The sequence below is a fragment of the Etheostoma spectabile genome, chromosome 8 (genome assembly GCF_008692095.1).
Source record: "Etheostoma spectabile isolate EspeVRDwgs_2016 chromosome 8, UIUC_Espe_1.0, whole genome shotgun sequence".
NCBI lineage: Eukaryota > Metazoa > Chordata > Actinopteri > Perciformes > Percidae > Etheostoma > Etheostoma spectabile.
The window spans coordinates 23,406,632-23,423,290 of record NC_045740.1 but is presented as its reverse complement, the minus strand read 5'-3'; the positions used below and the strand labels follow the sequence as shown (position 1 = coordinate 23,423,290).

The window sequence follows — 16,659 nt, the reverse complement described above, 5'->3', positions numbered from 1 at the left end:
GAAATTTTCTATACAGGAAGAACACCAAATTGTACTTATTACACAGTAACATACCTTTGACATGTCCCTCTTTGGTCCACCAACTGCGATTGTTGCAAAGTACTGGATGACACGCTTGGTGTTCACAGTCTTTCCAGCACCAGATTCTCCACTAGGTATAGACATAGACCTTGTCAGAATTTGACCAAGATATTTGAGTATGTTAAACAAAGTCAAAAAATCTAAATGGAACAAACTCACGTGATCAGGACAGACTGGTTCTCCCTATCTGTTGAATGAGAAACAAAATAATATAATACAACTTTTTTTCTTGTTTTACAGAAACTTTAATTACTAATAAATTCTACATTGTTATGGCAATGACTTACCAGTAAGCATGAACTGATAAGCATTGTCAGAGACAGAGAAGATGTGGGGTGGAGCCTCCATACGCTTCTTGCCTCTATAGGCACCCACACATTCAGAATCATACACTGGGAGCCACTTGTAGGGGTTCACAGTGGCACAGAACAACCCAGAGTAGGTCTGAAAGTAATCATAGAGATTCAACAGTTAACTCTCTTTCTACAACTACAGCCATTTGTAATAGTTCTTTTGTCATTAGGCAGATTGTCTTACGTAGATCATCCATGCTGCATAACGTTCTTTTAGGTTATACAGCACAGAGGCTTCATTGAGATGGGTCATCATGGCCATGTCCTCAATCTTGTCATACTTGGGAGGGTTCATTGGATTGATGTCAGATTCTTTCACTGTCCTCTCCTGGAACAGAACATTAGACACAATGAGAACTGATCATATTGATTCTGCCAGTTGACTGTGACTTCATGATACTAACCTCCTTAGTGTCCAGGACTTCAACGGTGACTTTGCCACCATCTTTCTTGAGGATTTTTGCCTTCAAGTACAGCTCCTTGACATCGGCCACGTAGCAGGCACTCTTGGCATCAAATGGTGCACTTTGAGCCTCAAGTCTTTCCCTTTCTGGCTTACGAAGGTAAATGGCAGCTTTGCCATAAATGGCCATTTCTGCATCTGTACTCATTGTGCCGGCTGATGTCTGTTAGATTTGAAAGAATCTGCCATTTTAGAGTAATGTTTGCAATGCCAAGCAATTAAACAACACTTAAACTTGAAATTCTGCTGAATAGTAAACATATCTGAACTGAAATCATGTCTGCGTATATTCAGGTGGGTTTTGATTCAATTTACCAATCTTTTTCCACTTATTTTTTTACTGAGAATCATTTAACCTATTGTTTTTGTTATTTTAACTTTTTTGGGTAAAAAATTTTTGACCTCGTGAATGAACTAGTTTTCACATGTTGCCAAATTAAAAGAAATTAACATTTAAAAATGGGGCCTTCCTGACCCCTCTCTTCACAGTACACCAACCTGTTCAAAACAGTTTTTTAGGTGTAAAAACAATTATGAATAATAATTCTTAATAAAAGTTATAATTTAGTACTTAAACAAAGAACAAATGAAAATGATATCATGCTTAAAAGAGCATTGTTTAACCACAAGCAGGAACTCCCTGGTCTTTGGTATCACTCTGTGTCCACAAATAGCCTTTATATTGAATCAGGTTTTCATGACACAGCAGAAGTTAAATGTGGTATGCATACCAAATGTGGTAAGGCAGATAGGCAGACTTATAAAAAGATCTTGAAAATATCACGTGATGTTTCAGGTTTCACTTTGTATGGCCAGGTCTTGATTTTTGCTTACTTGTTACTTCCATTAAAGTTTATTTTAGGCTCTTGAACACCCTCTTCATTTTACATAAGGTTGAAAATACTCTTCTTTTTCCTGTATGGGTTTCTTAAAGTTTATTAATTAAATTATAAATATATTTTGTAGTTGTTACATTTTGTCATAATTTTAAATTGACAGTCTTATTGCGATCATACAATCTACATAACATGTCATTGAGATTTTAATGCAGTTTTTATGCAGCATGAGGCCATACCACTAAACAACCACGGCACTAATCAGTAATGTAAAGCCACTATCAATAAGGAAAAAAAGATCAAACATTTAAAAACAAAGGTTCTTTGAACAATTTCAGTAAGTCCTCTGTCTAGGCAACTCCCCTTTCTTATCTGATAGAAGAAGTGATCTCAGAATCTTAAGGTTGATTAATCTTTAAAGTATGTACGTGATTTGATGATAAACATTTCTATCAAACACATAAGTCCACTCTTCACATTCTTTAGCTGTTTGCATTTTGATCAGGGCAGAAGGTGAGCACTGCCTTTCTTGAATGCCAGAGTTCATTGAACTCGCTTATTCAAAAGCGTCAGCCTCTAAAGAAAGCTTCTAAACAAAAACCTTTCTTGAATTGAGCCCCTTTTTGTACATGCTCACGAACATTTTTCAAGTGGGGAGTAAAGTGACAGTAGTCATACCCCTATTCCCTTCTCCTCAAACAGTTTCTCCAACTTCTCCTGAGGAATCCAAAATTGTTCTTGATTTGAATTATATTGTAGCCAGCCATTCCAAACCATATTGTAGAAATTTGTTAAGCTGTATCACAAATGCTCCAAATCTCACATTTGTTCTCAGAGGACATGGTTACATCAATAACACAGACAATGCAATTTAAAATCAAAAACTATTTTATTGTTTTATTTCACATCATATTATATGATTAGAAAGTGCCGTCAACCGAAGTGATTTACTCAGCTGCCTCTTTTCCCTGGAAAAAATAAAACAATACATTACAGTGCATATGCACCTACAAACACATCATACAAGTTATAATAAATCTTTTAATCCTAAAAGTTTAGTTTTGTCGTTTATTTCATCAAGCTTTAGGCAATAATGGTAATGCTTTTTTTAGTCATAACTTAAGTATTGCTTGACATAAAATGAAGTAGCAGGAATTCCAATTGATTAATTTTTTTATAAACCGGACGAGAATATTTACCTTGCCAGAGTCACGGCTCTTAGCTCTCAACTTGTTGACCTGGGACTCTGCGATGTCAGCGCGCTCCTCAGCCTCCTCCAGCTCATGCTGCACCTTCCTGCACTTGGACAGATGAGTGTTGGCCTGCTCCTCCTGAAAAACCATAGAGATTGACATTTTTGAATCTCCTAAAATACCAACGGTCTACTGTGTGTGCAATAAATCTCGCAAGCTTTCAGTGTTTTTGATTGGACTGTAGGATGCTGAAACTTTGTCACTCTGTCATGGAGTGAAGAAGTTCCACCATTGGTCAGAGTGAGTGATGGTGTTGGTGTCTTAACTTTTATTTCATTATTTTTCAGTGGGTTTAACTTCTATTTTACATTATACATTCAATTTATTCTATTTTGATCTCATGTCATCTTGTTTTTGTCAGGTGGGTTTTATTATCATCCTATTTTTACATTCTATGGCATTCTATTCATGTTCTTTTTTAACATTGATTCCCTATTTTTGTGCTTATTTCATGTGAAGTAATTTCCTTTGTTTTCAAGCACTTTTTGATGCCTTGATGTCTTGTACCAGCACAATGCTTGCTCAAAATATGACTTTCGGAAGAGGCCGATTACTTGGTATTATGGTTCTTGGCCTGTGATATTGCTGCTTGCTGCTTTTTCGAGAACCTCTTATACAATCAACTTCCTAATCCACACTGCTCTTTCTTGGGTCCTAATGAAATTGTGAAATACACTGGGTCACAAGAAAAAATACTAGAGCAGTCATTACGCCAGTAAGGCAACTGTCTGGGTCCTCAAACTAAAAGGGCCCAAAACAGCCATAGATGTTTAATGATGTTTAGAAATGAAAAATATAGAATATGTTACTATTCTAACTTCGTACCCAGACATGACTTAGAAAAAGGCCCCTAAAGCACTTAGAAAACATGCAACGAAACTGTATACTACTGACTTCCTGTAATAATTCTACTTCAGCGGAACATATTGATACTATTACATTTATTTGACAGAGAAATATACATTTATCTGACAGAGAATTATTACTGTTTACATTGCAAATATTAATTGTACTTACAAAATATATTATTTTTTCTTAAAAACAAATACACAGTTTTTAGTAGATATTTTGCCGGTGTTAGTATCATAAGTTAGTAAACTTACACAAGTTGCAATGGCAGAGTGGCCTGTTTTTGCAGGATGTCCGCTTGGGCTCGTTGACTCCAGGTAAATGAAGAAGGGTTCGGTCGTAACATTAATATAACCAGCATAAACAGTCAGAAGAAAAGGGAGGGGGTGGCCAGTGGGCCCTGGTCTTCCCTGATATCTGATTGGCCACCTTTCAGCCACTGCTGAAATCTATCTTGTCATGGGGTAATTTGTTTTTACCTAGCAGGGGGCAGGGTGAGGGGAAGAGATAGCTGTTTGCAACATATCTCTCTCTCTCTCTCTCATGTGGAGAAACAGCTGATTGCTGCACATTCTCTCTCACTCTCTCTCCCTGAGAAACAGCTGATTGCACGCATCTTTCTCTCTCCTCTCTTTCACTCTCTCACTCTCTATCGTCCGTTCCTGGGAAACAGCTTAATGCGGCACATTCTCTCCTTGACCGTCATTTCACAGAGCAATGGCAAGCAGGCTAAAAGAAACCAAACTAAGTGCCTAGTTTCTGTCAATCTCCTCCGCCCGTTTCAAGCCAAGTTACGATTCAGTTTAAATGAATTACTATTTATTCGGTCCACCTGTCAGCTACCGCTGCAGAAAATAGCAAGTTATGAGAAAAAACTGTCACATTAATGTGCATTTTGTTGTGGTTTGGGGTTTTGGTTTTGGGTTCTTTTCCCGCTTTTTGGTTCTGTTGTCCTGTCTTGTGTTTGGTCTTGTATTCTCCCCGTCTTGTGTTATCTCGTGTTCTCCTGAGTATCTGTATGTTCTGTTTCCTGTTTTATTTTGAAGTCGAGTTTTTGTCTCGTCCTGTCTTTAGTTTTACTTCCTGTGTCTTCCCACACTTGTGATTACCTGATGTTTTCCACCTGCTTCCCTGCCCTCTGGTCACCTGCCTCTCGTTACCTTATTACCTTGTGTATTTAATGTCTGTCCTTCCCTTGTCTCTTGTCAGATCCTCTTGTCCAGTCCACGTCATTGGTTGTGCCGTGTTATCTTTGTCCTGTCTGCGTGTCTTCCACGTGAGTTGTTCCTGGTCTTCCCTGTGAGTTTTCTGTGTTTGGTTTTCCCATTCACAGTTTTTTGCCATCCTTTTTATTTTTCCTTGACCTTTGGCCATTTTTTGTCTTGGATTTTGTTTTTGGGGACTTTTTGTGCTTCCGCTGGATCCTGTGTTTTCTGGACTTTGTTTTGTTAATAAAAGCATATTCAATCTCTCCCCTACTCTGCGTTTGGGTCCTCCTTTATTCCACATCGTAACACATTTTGGCCAATAGTTAACATTACAATTTTATGAGTTGGGTTGCTGAACAAAAAGCAACATAAAAATGTGCACTTAGATACTGTACACTAAATAGTAATATTAAAAGTCAATGGGTTGTCCACCCAAAGATAGAATATAATAAAACTAAAATAGCCGCTGTCTGTGGTCAGAAACAAAAGGTGAATTACATTTAGTGGAGGTATTAATTTCCAAATAGTAATAGTCTCCGTAATTCCGCTGCTGAATACATGCTGACTCAGACCTCTCCAGAGCCCTGAAACCCTTTCACCGCATGGAGTGGTCTTTGTTTATTAACATTGCACGGGTCTCAAGTCGTAATTAGGCATGTCATTGGGTACCCAGCAATGTACCCGCCAAGTGGGAAGAAGACCGGATTAACAGTTTCTGAGATATGCGTAGGACAAATTAAGAAACACACAGAGATTCCATGCTTTATACTTAGATAAAAGGTGCTATAACAGGAAACTTACATTTATTATTATGATTATAAAATATTGTCCTTACCGCTTCCTCAGCCTGCCTCTTGTAGGCCTTCACCTTCAGCTGCAATTTGTCAACCAGATCCTGCAGCCTGGTAACGTTTTTCTTGTCCTCCTCAGTCTGTAATAGGCAATATAGATTTGCATGTGTATTTTTAATGTTAAATAAATTAGATCATTTTTGTACTAAATGTTTACTATCAAAGTGACTGTACCTGATAGGTGAGCTCCTTCACCCTCCTCTCATATTTGCGGACACCCTTAATGGCATCTGCCCCACGTCTCTGCTCAGCCTCAACCTCTGCCTCCAGTTCGCGCACCTTCAAAAAACAAGACACTAATAAGAATCCATCTTTGTTTTCCGTAAGTATTTCTTCAGTTGTGCAAATTCTTAAGGTGACTTTCTTACCCTGGACTCCAGTTTCTGGAGCTGCTTCTTGCCACCCTTCATGGCCAGGTTCTCAGCCTCATCCAGGCGGTGCTGCAAGTCCTTAACAGCAACCTCCAGGTTCTTCTTCATCCTCTCCAGGTGAGCACTGGTATCCTGCTCCTTCTTCAGCTCCTCAGCCATCATAGCAGCCTAGAAAGAGACAGCATAAAATGTTAATTACAAATATATTTAAAAAAGTAAGTGAAAGTAATTCAATTCAATTCAATTTTATTTATAGTATCAATTCATAACAAGCTTTATCTCAAGAAACTTTACAGATAGAGTAGGTCTAGACCACACTCCAGAACTTACAAGGACCCAACAGTTCTAGTAGTTTCCTACAGAGCAAGCAACAGTGCGACAGTGGCGAGGAAAAACTGCCCTTTAGGCAGAAACCTCGGACAGACCCAGGTTCTTGGTAGGCGGTGTCTGAGTGGCAATAACAGTCACAAAAAAAATAAAAAAAATAGTAGTTTAAAAAAAAAAAAGTAAGAACAGATAAAATGTACACCTACATCAGTGATGGCCTTTTTGGCCTTTTCCTCTGCATTTCTTGCTTCCTGAACAGTGTCATCCACTTCACTCTGGACCTGGACCAGGTCAGACTCAAGCTTCTTCTTGGAGTTCAGAAGGCTTGTGTTCTAAAAGGCAAAAAAAGATTTTGGCCCTTTAGTCATCACATGCCTGATTTTAAATTGTCTTGAGATTTATTCTTATTATTAAAGAAAAGATTAGGCTTGTTCACCTGAGAGTGCAGAAGTCCAACACGCTCACTAGCGTCCACCAGCTCCTGCTCGGCGATTTTGCGACTTCTCTCCGTCTGTTCCAGAGCAGCTCTAAGTTCCTCAATTTCAGCTACCATCAAACCGTTTCTGCGATCCACCATAGCAGCTTGTTCCTTAAAGTCTTCCTGTGCTCTGATAGCATCATCAAGGTGCAGTTGTGCATCCTAGTGAAACAATATCAGGACAATACTCACATGAATGCCTCAATGTACCTGCACTGATCCTAGTCTGTGCAACAGCTCAGTGTCTAACAATACCTTCAGTTGCGCTTGCACATTCCTCAGCTGCTTCTGGGACTCAGCAGCCTGGCGATTGGCATGGCTCAGCTGAATCTCCATCTCATTCAGGTCTCCCTCCATCTTCTTCTTGATTCTCAGGGCATCGTTTCTGCTCCTGACCTCAGAATCCAAAGTGCTCTGCATGGAGTCAATCACCCTCTGACTGTTCCTCTTGATCTGCTCCATCTCCTCATCTTTCTCTGCCAACTTCCTGTCCACCTCACCCTTAATCTGGTTGAGCTCCAGCTGGACACGCAGGATCTTGGACTCCTCGTGTTCCAGAGTTCCCTGATTATAGAAAAGAATAAAGTATTATTTTTTGCCTTCATACCTTTAAAAAAAGAATATATGTTTACCCATGATTTACCTCAGCCTCCTCTAGAGCTGTCTGGATCTCAGCCTTCTCAGTCTCCACCTGCTTCTTGGACTTTTCCAGCTCATGGATGCTCTTGCCGGTCTCACCAATCTGTTCAGTCAGATCTGAGATCTCCTCTGCAGATGGATACATGTGTTTCATATGGTTAAGGCTTACAAAGTAAAATAAAAACACTTTCTTCCAACACATGTTGAATAAAATGTAAGAAACATATGTTAAATACAATGTAACTGTTATATAATGTAGAACTCACGTTGCAGGTTCTTGTTTTCACGCTTCATGGTCTCCAGCTGATCCAGAGATTCCTCATAGGAGTTCTTCATCTTGAACAGCTCAGTGCTGAGAGAACGAGTCTCCTTCTGCGCTCCCTCGAGTTCTGCTTGACCCTCCTCGAACTTCTGTTTCCACTCTGCCAACACCTGAATAACACCATTATGAAGACATTATATGAAGACATATATCTTTCATTGTTGTATGGCTTGGCCACACAAAGTAAACAATGCTACCTTGTCAAAGTTCCTCTGCTTCTTGTCCAGGTTGGCAGCCAGCCCATTGGCCCTCTCCACATCAATCATGAGGTCCTCCACCTCACTCTGCAGCCTCTGTTTGGTTTTCTCAAGAGAAGCACACTTGGAATTTACTGCCTCAATCTGCTCCTCAGCCTCCTGAAGACGCTGAGCCAGCTTTTTCCTGTTTAAAAAAGGTAAGATTTGTTCTCCATTAAAAAATTATGAAGTCACGGGAAGCCTAAGTAAAATGTTTTTACTGCAGATATACGTACTAACGACAGATTTAAGTTTTGTTTTTTTAGGGCTTTATTTTCATAAAAGGCCTAAAAAGACAGCTAAAGACATCAAAAGGGAGAGAGAAAGGGGGAAGGACATGCAGCAAAAGGTTGCAGGTCAGAGTCAAACCCGCAGCCACTGCGTCATAGAGTAAACCTCTACATATGGGCACATGTTCTACCAGATGAGCTACCCAGGTGCCCAGTAAATTATGTATTTCTAAATCTATTTAATGCAAATATTTATTCAAGTGATGCAGTTGAGTTATGCTAAAATGCTACATTTCTGAACTGGCCATTGAGTTGTTTGAATGTAACTCACTTGGATTCCTCAAGCTCCTCAGTGCGCTGGATAGCATCAGTTTCATACTTAGTTCTCCACTGAGCCACCTCACTGTTGGCCTTGGACATTCCACGCTGCAGCTCAGCCTTGGCCTCTTGCTCCTCCTCAAACTGCTCCCTCAGCAGATCACAGTCATGGCGGGCTGATTGCAGTCCATGGGCAAGAGCATTCTTGGCCTGGTGTAAGACATATGGTTGAATTTACAACATTCCTGAATCCCAAAGTATTAATACCAGTACACACTCACTTAACAGTTTCTTACCTTAACCTCCTCTTCAATCTGTCTTTTCAGCTCCTCAATCTGCTGTGTGAATGCCTGTTTGCCTCTGGTCAGCTGGGAGACAAGAGCTTCTTTCTCTTCAACTTGACGGCTGAACTCACCTTTGGTGAAATATGTCACGATGCATTAGTTTGTGTCACTTTTTTTTAAAAACATACACAACAAATCATTCACTGATAGCTTAGAGATACCATTTTCTGTCAGGAGACGGGCTTTCTGTGCATTTGTGTCATTGATTTGACGGACATTTTCATCATTCTTGGTCTTCAGTTCGCTAAGTTGGTCCTCAAGAGTACGGCACATCTTTTCAAGATTTCCCTGAGGAAAAGAGAGGTGCGTTCATTGATGACATTTTATTCATTGTATTTACCTATTTTACTAATGGGTAATATAATAGCATGTTATGTATTGTGCACCTTTGCTTTAGCAACATTCTCCATGTTGCTGGAGAGGTCATCAATCTCCATCTTGTATTCGCTCTTTTCCTTCTCAAGCTTCTGCTTTACACGCTGGAGGTTGTCGATCTGCTCTCCCAGCTCAGCAACGCTGTCAGCCTGTTTCTTGCGAAGAGCAGCAGCAGTGGCTTCATGCTGCAGAGTGGACTCCTCAAGATCACGACGGAGCTTCTGGAACTCGGCTTCACGCTTCTTGTTCATCTCAATTTGAGCAGCAGTGGCTCCACCAGCCTCCTCCAGCCTCTCACTGATCTCCTCAAGTTCCCTGGAGAGGTCAGCTCTCTGCTTCTCAACCTTGGCACGAGCAGCACGCTCAGCCTCAATCTCCTCCTCCAGTTCCTCAATACGAGCCTGTTGAATATAGATTCATTTTCTTTCAATCCATGCTTATTTTTAAAACACAAATTGGAAACATTTGCAGGAATGTTTTTTATAAAGCATCTGTCACCTGGAGCTCCTTGATCTTCTTCTGAAGTTGAGCACCCAGTGACTGCTCATCTTCAATCTTGCTAAGCAGCTGACTGATTTCAAAGTCCTTCCTGTGAAAATTATAGATGAAGTACGTAGAGTTTATGCAGTGGACTAGAATCTCTAAAAGAATAGTTGTGCAAATTCAAAAATTACATTACTTTTTGATCTTCTCATCAGACTGCTGCTTGTCATTCTCAAGATCCATGATGGATTCCTGAGCCAGTTTCAGATCACCCTCAAGCTTTCTCTTGGCTCTCTCAAGGTCCATACGGAGCTTCTTCTCTTGCTCCAGAGAACCCTCAAGCTAAGAAATAACAAGAATTTTAAACCATCACATTCAAGAAGAATAATGTTGCTTTGTCAATCCAATAGACTTTGTAAACTTACATCATCCACTTGCTGCTCAAGCTTGGTCTTGGCCTTGGTCAGAGTGTTGACTTTGTCTTCCTCTGCCTGCAGGTCATCAAGAGTCTGCTGATGAGCCTCCTGAAGGGCTTTCTTTTCCTTTGTCAGCTTAGCAATGCTCTCATCCTGAGAGGCCATCTCCTCAGTCAGGTTCTTCACCTAAGTGTGCAAGAAAGATCTTGTCCTCAAATGGTCATCATCATAATTCTAATTGATCTGATGACAGATTATTATTTACGAACCTTGTTCTCTGTGGCATGTTTCTCTTTTTCCACTTTGGCCAAGGTAAGCTCAGGTCATCAATATCCTTCTTGAGCTCAGGCATTATCTCCGCTTTTTCTTTTTGGCAGGAGTCGCATGATTTCTTCTTCATCCTCCGCCCTCTCTTTTCCCCTTTTTGGGTTTTGGCCTCGCTAAACTTGCTCGAAAGCCCCTCACTCTCTTTTCAGCACTTCAGTTTTTCTGTTTCCTATTAAAAATGATAAAAAGATTTTACTCACTTTGAAAAACATGAAAAGAACTTCTTTTAAAAAGTTACTTACGATGCTACTTGCAGCTGCGGGTCTTTTCTCCGCAAAGGGACCCACTTCCCCCTCCGTTCCTTCTTTTGGGGGCAGGGGCCAAGTCTTTTTCATTTTTTCATGTTCTCTTTTTTTGCCAGTCCTTCTCATTTTGCCCCTTTTAGCAAGGCTTATCTTGTAGAAACCCTTCACCATGGCCGTTTTTGACTTTAGAATGAGCGAATTGTACTAAATGGAAAATTATGGTTCCCTAGGACAGAAGACCGTATGGCAAATTTTTTTTAGTGCTTTTTCATCCATTGTTCGAAGAGCTGTTTTCAAATGCCTTCTCCATCATTTTAAAATCTTTTATGAGTAACCCCGGACAAAGCCGAGTCATGGTGAAGATTGCCATTTTTCACTTTTTTCCTCCGGGCACCCAGCAACCCCCCTTGAAGAAAACCGGCAAAAACAAATAAAAATAAAAGGTGAAGTCCCATGTGAAAACTTTACATCTTTTAAACAAAATTTTTTCACCCACCCACTGGTCAGGGGTTCTAAGGAAAATTTTTTTTAAATGGCCACGCGGTGCTCTTTCTAAAAAAAACATCACAGTTCCTTGGGACCACATTACAAACACATAAATTTTTTAAAATAATCTTTATGTTTCAGACTTACCCCTTACAAAAAAAAAAGCATGACACGGATGAAACCCAACCTCCTTGGCTTATTTCAGTAAAAAAAGGAAGAAAAAGTTTACCCTTTTTGTGTCCCAATTTGTCTAAAATGAAACATCAAAAGACCCCGCGCTCCTGAAACCTTCGTTGTCAATGAACGGCCCCCGGGGATAAATGGCATTAAAACCCTTTTACCTTTTTTTTTAAAGAGTTAATCTCAATGTGGGGAATTTTTTTTTAATGTTTATTAACTTTTATTCAAATATCCCCTTTAACTCCTTTAAGTCAGCTAGGGTTTTTGGGGAAAATTTTCGCAGATTCTTTACCCTCCAGCAAACCCCCTTTCACCACTGGTGGGTGACCAGGAGTTTCCATCGACCTGTTCAAATACTTTCTTAAAAATTTTTTTGAAAAAAATTAGGCTTATAATTAAGTAACCATGGGAACAAAAAAAATCACCTAAAGAATTCTTGAAATTTTTTTCTATTCCGGGTTTTTGACCATTGGGGAAACGGCGCGCACAAAGTGAGGTGGGGTGCTCCTCAAGTTTGTCATCACTTGCCCAATTCTCCTTAGACCAAAAGGGGGGGTTTTTTAAAACATTAAAACTTGAGTTTGGATAAAAGAATACTATTTAAGGGATTTTTAAAGTGAACCTACCCAAAATGTGAAACACAGTTGCCTGAACCCCCCCTCTTCTTCCTCCCCTTCTTTCCACCGTTTCTGTTTTTACAAAACATTTTTTTTAGAAAGTACCCAAAATTTTACCCACAAATTCAATAGAAAGATAAAGTATAAAACCAAAAAATAGTTTTAGTTTACGCAGTTTTTATCATCCCTCAAAAACCCGGAGGGCAGATACCCCACTTTTTATGAGGATTTTCATGTGAGCTGAACACGGGTCTTCTGGATCCTTGTTCTTTTTAAGCCAGTGATTTGTAGTCCACGGACCCCAAAAAATTCACCGGGGGAAAAAGGGGCCTCTTTGCCTTTTTTTGGGGGCTTAGGCTTCCAAAAACCTTATTTGCCAAGGCTGGCTAAACTTGTTCTTTAAGGTGTGTCGTGGGCCCGGGAAATGCACTCCCCTTTTAAGGGTGGGGAAGATACCCCGGGCTTGAAAAAATTGAAGAAAAATGTGTAATTGTTGTACTTATGAAATTTTAAAAAATCAATATAATTACCAAATAAGTATTCCTTTTTAAAAAGCTCAAGCAGGCCCAAGTCCTGCCAAAATCAAGAAAACCCAACAATACCCCCTTCTTTTACTCCCCTTGTCCGGCAACCTGGTGGTTGAAAAAAAGTTGCAGTTTTTTATTGGGAAGTTTTAGCACAGCTGCCCAATTTTTTAACTGGTGGGACAATTCTATTTTAAACTTTGTAGGGAAAAAGAATTTTTGTCAAAAAAGGGGGTTCTGATTATTTAAAATTAAACTTTCTAAAAAATTCAAAAACCCTATCCGGCCACCATGTAGTACTGCTTTTTGTTTATGTCCCACATCTGGTTTAAAACGAACGACCCTCCACAAAACTCCCTATAGATAGCCCTGGCCAGGGGGGTCACGCATTATCACCTAAATAACAGGGCGGAAAAAAGGGTTGTTTTGAAGCAGTCAACGTTTTTTTTAAAAAGTTTTGATAGTTAAATTTTTCAATGGGGAAAGCCCCCAAATACCAAATATCAAACAAACCCAAGATGGGCCTAGATTTTTTACATTTCGCATTCAGTTTGTAAAAGTCATGGTAAGTATTAAATAATTTCCATTGCATTAGTATTTTCTAATTAACTTTTTTTTTTACATTTAGTAAAACTAACATAACTAATCTGTTTAAATAGTTGACAGTTCATGTTTACCTGAGGTACAGTCTGTCCCTTGGTAACATACTCATTTCCGACCTTCACTCTGGGATAGCACAGGGCCTTGAGCATGTCAGCGGAGTTCAGACCCAGCAAGTAAGCAACCTTGTCAGCCTCTGAAAATGGTTCATAGATTTCCATTATGATGTGTAAACAGACACCAGTGTGATTAAGAACTTCCTTACTGTTGTTTCCAAGCTATTCACTCTGAGCTGACATTCCATACTCACCCTCTGTGCCATCAGGCTCAGCCTGCTCCTCACGCTGCTTCTGCTTGAACTTCATGTTACCATGGTGAAGCACAGCACCAGTTAACTTGTAGATGCTCACTTTTTCTTCACTGCTGAAGCCCAGGATATCAATGGCATTCTGAGTTAAAAAGAGGCCCACACAAAACAAGATCACTTTAGAAAAATGCACTTAAAAGAGCATTTCAATGTTGATATCTTTAATGATTTTTTTAAGTGAAGATCACTCACATCAGTGGCTTCCAGCTCAACTTTGTCATCAATGCTGGCCACAGTGATCTGACCCATGCTACACATGGGGAAGTCGTAGGGGTTGGTGGTGATAAGTGCCATATCTGAAGATCAGAAAAAGGGGTAAAATGTCAGAATCTTTGTTTTATTTCAAAACAAGGAGGCTAAACAATGTGCAACATCTCAGTCTGCTTACCAAGAAGCTCTGGCTTGTGGCCGGTCATCATCTGGAAGAAGATGTGGTAGCCTCTTTCATCTGAAAGCTGGTATGTCACTCTAGACTTCTCCAGCAGATCTACAAATATTGTTAATGAATTACAGTCTGGCCAATTCTCAATTCCAGTTGTCTATATATACTATGAGTTTTATTACTTACATGTCTCAATATCAGCACTAGCCAGTTTGCCAGTTGCGCCAAAATGGATTCTGATGAATTTACCCTGTTTGGAACAAAGGATTTTTAATGTCACTCTACAACGGCAATCTGTAACGAGACCTCTTTCATGTGTAGAAATTGTTCCATACTTACAAAACGAGAAGAGTTGTCGTTCCTAATAGTTTTGGCGTTACCATAGGCCTCCAGCAGGGGATTGGCTGCAATAATCTGATCCTCCAGTGACCCCTATAATCCAGGTTAAGATTTATAGTCAGAAAAAGACTTTATCTCCCCCCCCCAATTGGGGGAACCCTGAATTGTAATCATACAGTAACATACCTTTGCGTCGTCCTTCTTCGGGCCACCAACTGAGATTGTTGCAAAGTACTGGATGACACGCTTGGTGTTCACAGTCTTTCCAGCACCAGATTCTCCACTAGGTATAGACACAGACTTATGAGAACTTGATCAAGATATTTTACTATGCTTTCTAAACAAAGTCAACAAATGTAAATATAACAGACTCACGTGATCAAGACAGACTGGTTCTCCCTATCTGTTAAAGCAAAAACAATATATATTATATTAATTATGTTTTATTGCAACCGAAATGTCATATGTTGATAAATTCCACATTGTTTTGGCTAGGACTTACCAGTAAGCATGAACTGAAAAGCGTTGTCAGAGACAGAGAAGATGTGGGGTGGAGCCTCCATACGCTTCTTGCCTCTATAGGCACTCACACATTCAGCATCATACACTGGGAGCCACTTGTAGGGGTTCACAGTGGCACAGAACAACCCAGAGTAGGTCTGAAAGTAATCAAAAAGATTCAATAGTTAACTCTCTTTCCTTTAAGTACAGCTATTTGGAATAGTTCTCTTTTTTCATTAGGCAGATTGTCTTACGTAGATCATCCATGCTGCATAACGCTCTTTGAGGTTATACAGCACAGAGGCTTCATTGAGATGGGTCATCATGGCCATGTCCTCAATCTTGTCATACTTGGGAGGGTTCATTGGATGGACGTCACATTCTTTCACTGTCCTCTCCTGGAACAGGATATTTATCACAATGAGAACTGATCATATTGATTCTCCTAGTTGAATCTGACAACATGATACTAACCTCCTTAGTGTCCAGGACTTCGACGGTGACTTTGTCACCATCTTTCTTGAGGATTTTTGCCTTCAAGTACAGCTCCTTGACATCGGCCACGTAGCAGGCACTCTTGGCATCAAATGGTTTACTTTGAGCCTCAATTCTCTCCTTTTCTGGCTTACGAAGGTAAATGGCAGCTTTGCCATAAATGGCCATCTCCGCGTCCGTACTCATGGTGGCGGTTTACTTCTGTGATTACGCATAAGAGTAAACATTTTATATTTAGACATTAAAACTATTTTTTAAGACTGATGTCTTCAGTAGCTCAGAAGTTATAGCTTTGCCATAAATGGCCATTTCTGCGTCCATACTCATTGTGGCAGTTTATTTCAGTGAGGTAATTATAAATAACAGTTTTATTCAAATCTTTTTTTAAACTGTCTTTAAGCCATGTGACTTAACAGCCAAGAATTACAGTTACTCTACCCTATATCCCTATCAAATTGATTTATTTGCATTACCTGTTGAGTTCACCTTAGCGTATTCAATTATTTTAGCTTTTGACAAAATCAGATTATAAAACTCTTAATAAAATATTTTGGAAAAGATGTATACAAATTTAGGATATTTGAAAAATGTTCATACCTGACCCACTGTCTTTCAAAATTCTGATATATTCCACAATCCTGTTGAGAGCGGATCACATATGTTCAGTTGGTGAAAGTATGACAGCAAAGTTTGTTCCTCAAATACGTTGACAATTAATATTTTAAACTAAGTAATACACTGAAATGTTCAAAGGAGATGCAAGATACACTTACCACAAGCTGAAGGCTCCTCCAAGGCTCTTTGACCACACTCTGCTTCATCCTGTCCTGACTCCTTATATGCAGTATGCCTTGCTTACACAGCACAGCTATACATGGAAACATGCCAAATGTGGTGTGGGCAGCAGACATCGGTAGAACAGGTGTTCCAAGAACATATTTTGTGTTTTGGATTTTAGCCATTAAGGCCAGTTTTCCTTTTCCCTTTCTAAATATTACTTGATTGCTTTTGAGAAACTGATTTGTCTTTCACGACATATCGACATAACAGAAAGGGGACAGGACAGGCGTGCATATATATAAACATATATATATATATATATATAAATATTTTTTTCCCCACGTAATCTTTTAAACAGTTTTATGAGGCTTCTCCAAATTGTT

General features: G+C 39.6%; 1 protein-coding gene and 2 pseudogenes across 1 annotated transcript; all 3 read right to left on the bottom strand.

The window, feature by feature from the left end:
- LOC116694400 (myosin heavy chain, fast skeletal muscle-like) overlaps window positions 1-16,335 on the bottom strand; it is a 31,347-nt pseudogene extending 15,012 nt beyond the window's left edge.
- On the bottom strand, window positions 337-1,561 carry LOC116694439 (myosin-8). Its single transcript, XM_032524177.1, has 4 exons — window positions 1,368-1,561; window positions 839-1,060; window positions 619-762; window positions 337-525 (listed from the first exon to the last, which is right to left on the bottom strand). Exons 2-4 carry the CDS (start codon window positions 1,043-1,045, stop codon window positions 352-354), a joined length of 525 nt encoding a protein of 174 aa, XP_032380068.1. The 5' UTR covers window positions 1,046-1,060; window positions 1,368-1,561; the 3' UTR covers window positions 337-351.
- LOC116694407 (myosin heavy chain, fast skeletal muscle-like) lies at window positions 2,604-10,844 on the bottom strand (annotated as a pseudogene).
- Window positions 16,336-16,659: the final 324 nt, after the last annotated feature.

What these genes read in the sequence shown, in the direction of transcription:
- LOC116694439 (XM_032524177.1), bottom strand. Translation starts at nt 1,045, where the DNA reads ATGAGTACAGATGCAGAAATGGCCATTTATGGCAAAGCTGCCATTTAC. An exon ending in AAGTCCTGGACACTAAGGAG is followed by an intron (nt 763 to 838) that starts GTTAGTATCATG and finishes GTTCTGTTCCAG; the next exon opens with GAGAGGACAGTGAAAGAATC. An exon ending in ATGCAGCATGGATGATCTAC is followed by an intron (nt 526 to 618) that starts GTAAGACAATCT and finishes GATTACTTTCAG; the next exon opens with ACCTACTCTGGGTTGTTCTG.